Source organism: Mesitornis unicolor, unplaced genomic scaffold, assembly GCF_000695765.1.
Source record: "Mesitornis unicolor isolate BGI_N332 unplaced genomic scaffold, ASM69576v1 scaffold21990, whole genome shotgun sequence".
In the NCBI taxonomy this organism is placed as follows: Eukaryota; Metazoa; Chordata; class Aves; order Mesitornithiformes; family Mesitornithidae; genus Mesitornis; species Mesitornis unicolor.
This window is the reverse complement of record NW_010157927.1, coordinates 25,738-33,753: the sequence shown is the minus strand read 5'-3', so window position 1 is coordinate 33,753 and position 8,016 is coordinate 25,738. Positions and strand designations below refer to the sequence as shown.

The window sequence follows — 8,016 nt, the reverse complement described above, 5'->3', positions numbered from 1 at the left end:
CGCTCTTCCAAACTCACAGAATGTGCACATTTACCATGCTTTTGATTTCTCCCTAACTTGGATAAGAGAAGGGAAGAGATACATGGACATAGCCCAGATGAACACAATACTTTGGTAAATGTAATTTTGCATCAGATTTTTTGTATTTAGTCCTGCTGTCCTGATGTTTGATCACGATAATAAAATCAAGTCTTTCGGTCCAAGTTCATAGTGCTAAAATAAAAAAAACTCTGAAAGGGATGAAGTACAGTATAGCAAACATCACAAAGTATTTTTTGCTCTGAAGTGGATCAAAGATCTTGACTCCATCAGTAGTATTTTCCCTGATTTTCTTGCCCTAGCCATAAAAATGCACGGTACTGCATGAACTTTTCCCAGGCTCTTTACTTTTACTGAAATCTACTGTTTGCTCCCTGGCGTGGTTAACTGTCACACAATGATAATGTCAAGGTCTTTGAAATTTGTATGTGGCAGTCCAGACTTACTTTCTCATCAGCAGCAATAAATATCTTGCTAAAATTGAGGTGTTACACAATTGCTTTACTGACTGCAGAACCTGAATAGAGACCTACCTTGTGAACTAGGCAATACGATGAAAATCTCCTCCTTCCATTATAATCTGACGTCATCTACCTGGACTTGTGGAAAGCATTTGACATCATTGTCTCTAGAAAGGAGAGACTCGGATTTGACAGATGGACCACTTGGTGGATAAGGAATTGGCTGGATGGTCACACTCAGAGCTGTAGTCAACGGCTCGATGTCCAAGCGGACATCAGTGACGAGTGGGGTTCCTCAGTGGTCAGTACTGGGACTGGCGCTGTTTAACATCTTTGTTGGCAAGACAGGCAGTGGGATTGTGAGCACTCTCAACAAACCTGCTGACAACACCAAGCTGTGTGGTGCGGTCAGTATGCTGGAGGGAAGGGATGCCATCCAGAGGGACCTTGACAGGCTTGAGGGGTGGATCTGTGGAAACCTCATGAAGTTCAACCAGGCCAGGTGCAAGATCCTGCCATGGATTAGGACAATTCCAAACACAAATGCAGACTGGGCAGAGAATCAATTGAGAGCAGCTCTGAGGAGAAGGACTTGGGGGTGTTGGCTGATGAGAAGCTCAACTCGAGCCAGCAACGTGTGCTTGCAGCCCAGAAAGCCAACCGCATCCTGAACTGCATCAAAAGAACTGTGACCAGTAGGGTGAGGGAGGTGATTTTGCCCCTCTACTCAGCTCTGGTGAGACCCCATCTAGAGTACTGCGTCCAGCCCTGAGGCCCCCAACAGAAGGACATGGACCTGTTGGAGTAAGTCCAGAGGAGGGGCACAAAGATGATCAGGGGGTTAGAACACCTCTCCTGTGAAGACAGGCTGAGGGAGCTGGGGTTGTTCAGCCTGGAGAAGGCTCCAGGGAGACCTCACTGTGACAATTCTATAATTATATGATCTTCTCAAGAGGGCAAAATAGATAAAAACTTTCATCACAAAACCATTTTTGATACTCTTCAAAACAGTTCTGACCGTAAGCATAAGTGAACATACATAGGCAACTTAATACCAGACCTCAGCAGTGATTATGTTTTCATGTATAAGCACTCATGTACACTACAGTATACTTCAATCTCATCTTTTAATCTGTGACAAAAGACAGACCAAGGTCTAGTTCTTAAAATACTCTAAAAAAAGAGTTCTCTTGTGTCAGAATCCAAGCTCTTCTTTTCTTCCTCCACAAGTTTAGCCAAAGGCCTTTCCAAAGGTAAACCTCTGCACTCTGGCTTACATTTTCAAACACCCAGGACAAAGTTTAATAATGCAAAGACTTCACCCATTTTTAAAGCAGGACGTTTATCCTAATATCCAGCTTTCTGATGGCATCAATATGTAATTATTTCAGAGTCTGTAGCTTTCTCTTCTTTCATGAAGAATTTTTAGCCTCTCTGATAAGAACAAATAAATGGCACTTAAATTTGGTACCAGACATCATTGGCATTTTAGCATAACTATGTTTCCTCCTTGTCTGTCAGTGCTATGCTCACAGTGAGGTTCAGGGCCCAGAGTAACTGAATTCTACTAATGAGAACCAACAGGCCTCCATTTCCGTACTTTTTAGAGGGCTACACGGTTCACAAATCTCGGGCAATGTGGTGAAAGAACCGTGGTATAAAAACTGAATTTCAGTTAGTTGAAAAACAAGCAGTTTCAATTTGACACAAACAATAGTTGAGCAGACGAAGGACAGTTTATCCTGGGTCAGTCCAGAATTTCTTTCTTTTTGATGTAAAATGAAACACTGCATCAGACTATGCAACAACAGACATCTCACAAGGCACGGCTCCAGACTGCTGAGACACAAAGTGGTAATTAACGAAACAAGCTGTTACTTGCTTTTAAAAGGAGATTAAATCTCCTTTTAACCCGGGTTACTCCAGATTGCACTGGAGTAAGTGTACTGTATTTACAGAGAAGTTGTCTTTTTCCATAGGAGGCCGCCTGTGAAAGGAATACAGCTAGATACCCACAAAAAAAGCTCAAAAGGAGGACATGAATTTAAATAAAGAATTAACTGATTTAACGTACATCCTTATACAGAAGGGGAAATATGATTTGGTTAAGGTTGAAGACGTTTCTTGCCTTTATACTGCAGTCAACCAAAGTATTAAGATTAGTGTTATCTTAAATTTGTAACTTTTCAGCTGACAAACATTCTTAAATTTGATTAAACTGCTCATAGTCTTATTTACTCAGATGAATGACAGTACTAAGAAAAATAAGTATCTAGACACTAATTTTCCCTTAGAGAGATAGCAGTGAAGTTACAAAGAGCTAACGAAATACATGTCATCTTAACCAACAACAGCTATGGCTATAAAGATGTCGCTGTGTATTAATATTAAATTTTATGCTGTATTCATAGACATGGGGTTTTTGTGGTACCTGCAAGTAAGGTTAGGGTCAGCATTCCTCGATAGAAGCAGTTCTACAGTCTTCAAGATGTTTTCCTCTGAAGCATGCGCAGTACATGCTGCCATCAGCACAGTGTACTTATCTGTTTTGAAACTTGCAGTTAGAGAATTACATATGCAAATATAAATATCACGCTAATCTAAAATTTCCTTTAAAAGCCTTTACATCTGCTAGCACTGTTATTCAGGTTTTGATACTTTAAGATATTATAAAAAGGGTAAGAAACTTGTTCTCCTTCTAGTGAAAGTCACTGGAATTAACAGGTAAAATAAAGGCATCTGAGAAGAGGAGACAGAAAGATAAGAGTGAATGGCAGTAGTAAAGCATCTATTCCTACTGAAGTTTAGGATACTTCTTAGGTACCCCAAAAAACCCTTAACTATAGATAGCTTAACTATAGATGCTTGCTTCTCAAATCTTGTTCCACGCCAGTAGATTCATGCCCTGTTCCTCCCAATCTCTCCCAAAATTCTTCCCAATCCTTTCCCCAAAATACAGTCAAGGGAAGGAACAGCTTACAGGAAGTTAAATGCAATGGATTAAAAAAGTGCATAAAATGTATTATAAACACGTAGTAACATCAATTTTAGGGAGAACAGAGGCCCATACAAAGGACGGTTGAAGTAACAAGGCTTCATTATAGGGCTTAAGGAGAAAGAAGTAAGTTTACTAGACTACTATGGTGTGGCAGTGGCAGGAGGAGGATTAAATGTGTGGGTTTAGATGTGGATTTGAAGAACACCTACACAGTCCACAAGCTTGAAGCCAGCTAGGTGTTACCTGCCAGCTTTGCTCACAAATCAGAATTCTGACTAAATCACTGCTGCTTGCCCACAGAACAGGCGAGATTCTCCTTTCCCATGGTTCTCCTAGAGGTGTGGGAAGCATTATGCCCCAAGGACCTTAGCGAGGTAGTTGGCCTTAGAGTCAATTAGAAAACTGCCATTTGCCTAACTGCCTGTTCTGCTTATTGCACAAACTTGTGAACAAGTTTAAACACGCCTTTTAACAATTTGTTTCAACATGGATAATTTTAGCTGTACTTACTTCAGACCATACCATGAAGTGCTACACATTTTCTAATGTGTTACAACACATCTTCTAACTTTCTTGTAGAAATTTTAAGACCACATATATATTAACATCTTTATTCTTCAGTGGAGGTCAGATTTTATTATATTTAAACATAAGAAGTTTGTTATGTACTTTACCCCCCCTCTGCTCTACTTTATTTCTCATCACTTCTTGTGCCCCAGCCTTCCAAATACTTTAGTTTTGCATTTAAATTAATCTTTTTAATACATTATCTTTTAATTTTCAACTACCTTCTGTAAAAGTTCTAACACAAATAAATCAGTACGTTAAAGGAAAAATAAAGTTTCAAAGAGTCACTAAAACTCCTTAACAGTAAGCAATTAATATTTCAGTAAATTACTTGATACACTGACAGATTTTTATGCATTCACATTTTTACACATTTTTCATTCACATCTTACCTATTTCAAAACATACATTAGCACCTCTGTCCAGAAGAAGACGCACAACTGCAAAATCAGCCATGCTGGCAGCACACATCAGGGGAGTCCATCCAAACTGAAAGCTCGATTCTATGCTTACACCTGTCAAAATTTAAGATTCTAAAATCAAACCAGCACAAAAATAAACAAGCATTTTAGAAATCTTACTCTTAAAATGTATCGTTACGTAGGTTACACACTGTTTGCGCTTAATCCTAGAGAGAGAAGTCTCTTACACCATTTTCATTTTTTTTAACACATCTTTATCTAGAATACCAGAAAACAACTTTTAGGACTGTCACCAAGGAATCCAAGAAGTTAAGTACCACAGAAAGATTACATTTAAGAAAACATATAAGTAATAAATTTAGCTGCAAATATAATTTCAGCGAAGCGCACAGAATCTCTGTTTTCTCCACTTATGTGCAATACGCTTCCTCAATCAAAGTTAAAAATTTTGATTCTTGCCAAGCCAAGTGGACTGCTGTAGCAGCAACTTGCTTGTAAGGCTACTAAGATCATATTGACTAGGGCTTTCTTGCTTCACGGGAAACTGTCTTGCAAGACAGTTAACTAGCAGATAGGAGTTTTATGTTCTGTACTACTAAAATATCTCAGTAGAAAGAAGAAATAGGAGATAATGCAAGATTCATTCACAATCATCAGATTTATTGCTCTTTGTAATACCCGTATCTTCCTCTGTGGCTAGAGGTAAGATTGCCAGACAGCCCTCTCAAATTCACCAAGAATCAAGTACCAGACTGAGATACTCATCTGACAAATCTCCATACATTTTTACAATAGGAGAAATCACCATTCCTTCAATCCTTCCTCTAATATTACTTCCTCTATAACAATTTTCATCAGCTTGTTCCATATTAGTCCAACAGTGATTATGGACAGTCAAAAAAACTTCTTTAGAAGAGACAGCTCTGAAAAAACCCAAAACTGTCCTAAGAAATTTGTGACAGTCAAGCTACATGCATCCCTTTTCATGCAAAATGCGTATTTACTTCCTCTGCCTTGGTAGTTTGTCAAAGATGTGCTCAGTGTAGCAACATAAAGTCATGAAAGCTGAGGGAGTAACAGGTCCGGGATTGATTCTTCAGCTGTTTAAGATCACTGGAGTTGCAGAAGAGATCAGTAAAGAGGTAACATTCAATGAAAGCCAGGTGTTGAAGCACCCAAACACCTGCAAGCCACAGTATTTAGGATAAAATCTTCTTAGTAATGCACAAATACTCGCTGCAGTCCTTAATGTCACAGTGCACCATTTTGTCCTCAGTACACAAAACATTTAGTTGTAGCCCACAGCCAAGTTCTACAAGGGGAGCTAACTTACATCCCTTAGCAGTCACATCTGAACTTCCTTGTAGATGAGTCACTTCAATGGCCTGTCCCATAGCAGACTTTCTAAACACTAGTTACTTAAGAAGTCCTATAAGGCAAGAGTGAAGTCCAAAAAAAAAAAAAATTAGGGAAAAATCAGGTCAGATCCAACAGCCAGAGAGAGGTGAGGCTGCTGCAGCTCACACACACGACCAGCCACACCAATTAACACAGACAGACGGAGCACTCATGAACACAGGCAGCACCAATGGTCTCATCCTGCTCCCCTTTGGGACAGATCTATCTCCTCCAGCTGCTGGCATCACGGACACATGGGCCTCTGACCCACTCCTGTGGCTGGCACATCCTTTCACTCACTCCAGTCTCTACAGTCACTGGCACCCAGGCACAAGGGCACTGGGTGACAGCCCTGGGAGTCCCTTCCTCAGAGTCCTTAATCTGGGTTCCTGCCGCCCATGGGCCTCTCTGCTCTTCTGGGCTTGTGGAGATGGGTCTGTGATGGGCTGTTGGCTTCCATGACAGGCCTGGAAGGAGCTGCGCCATGGTATTATTTGGGCTCCCCCACCTGCCATTACCTGTGTTCCTTTGCGGGCATGAGCCTTTCAGTCACATAACCTCATGAATTATGTCTAGAAGTCAAAGAAAAATTATTCACACACTTCCATAGTTTACTACCACTTTAATTCCCTGAACTGGCTCGCAAAAGACCAGATGGGCTCCAGCCCTCAAGCAAAGATAGGAGTGGAACAGACTGCTGAATGAAAATAGGAAGGAGGATTTGACTGTAGCTGTATCTTTGATAAGCCTAAACTGTCATGAGGTCATAACTTTTAATTTCATTTGAAGAAAACAAACATACAAATAGCAAACCTGCTACTTACTCGCATTACTTTGTGATAGCATTTCAGAAACTTGTTCTTAGTACCTTGCTGTCTTATAGGAAGGGTAAGAGAAGACATTGTGCTTGTCCATCTCCTTAAAGGAGCTCTGTCAAACTGCCTCAGCACCAAAGATTTGTAAAGCAATGGCAACACAAGCCAGAAGACAACATGTTCTTGCTCTACCTGAAAGAGCGTCCCCAGCTGTTGCTAGGAAATGCACTTCCAGCACAAACTCTGAGTTCTGTTGAGTGTTGGTAGCAAACCTCCTACAAGCTCTACTGAACATACACTAAAGGCATCTTTGGAGGCAAAAACTTAATCTGACTGAGCACTGATTCTCTGAAGGACAACGTTACTTTTCTTCAGAAACACCTCCCTGTTAGAGAGGTGGTGTGTTCTACTGCTCTGCAGGAACACTACTAGACGGGTCAAAATTTGCTGTTAATTGTATTTTCAGGAAATGACAGATTCTCTCGTGATACTGCCCTGCACATTTCAGGGAACAGGACACTAGACTACAGGAATCTTTGGCCTGACGTTATGCTCTTACAGATACCTATCATCACCTTCTAACAGGACAGAACTGTTCACTATGTGGCAGGCATCAACATGGAAAGTGAACAACTGCTGTTTGACCGAAATACAAGCAATTAAAAATGGATGGCTGTAACAAAAAAAATTAAGCAATCTAATGCACAGACATCACAAAAAACTCCAAGTATTATTTTCCTCAAAGCAAGGAAGAAGAGGTATTTCACTCAGCATTACATCTTCATATTTCAGCCTGTGCAATAGTGTTCACTTAGTTTAAGAAGAAAACCATTTGCCCACTGGGGTGAGAAACAGTCTTCCTCTAAAAGGGCAAGTAATGTCATTGTTTTAAAACTCTGAAAAACCCATTGCTAACTAGGAAACAACTTTCCTCCAGCCATAAGAGAAATTTTCCTCAGAGAACAAGCTCTTGGCTACTATATTCTGCTTGCTTGCTGAAGCAGAACTTTCTGACAATTATCACTAGGCAAGTCAACTCAGCTATGCAGTTCTGATTGCCCTGGATGCTTCAATAAGTGATCCAATCCTCCTAACACTGAATAACAGAAACACATAACAGACAAATACTGAGTAACAGAACTGGCAGAAAGGCTTTTAGTGTTAAGACAAACTACTTTTTAGTGACAAATGCCACATAAACCCTATTAGGCCTTTCACAATCACAAAATCTTTGTCCAGCTGATGTTGCTAGGACAGCAGTATTACACAGGACACATACCAGAAACTTAACAGCGCTGCCAGTGGGGGGGGGGGGG

At 40.5% G+C, this 8,016-nt stretch overlaps 1 protein-coding gene across 1 annotated transcript in view; it reads right to left on the bottom strand.

The window, feature by feature from the left end:
• ASZ1 (ankyrin repeat, SAM and basic leucine zipper domain containing 1) overlaps window positions 1–8,016 on the bottom strand; it is a 34,697-nt gene that overhangs the window by 24,710 nt on the left and 1,971 nt on the right. The window contains exons 3-4 of the mRNA XM_010181951.1: window positions 4,458–4,580; window positions 2,932–3,043 (exon numbers count right to left, since the gene is read on the bottom strand). Of these exons, the coding sequence (XP_010180253.1) occupies window positions 2,932–3,043; window positions 4,458–4,580 (235 nt within the window). The remainder of the gene's footprint in view (window positions 1–2,931; window positions 3,044–4,457; window positions 4,581–8,016) is intronic.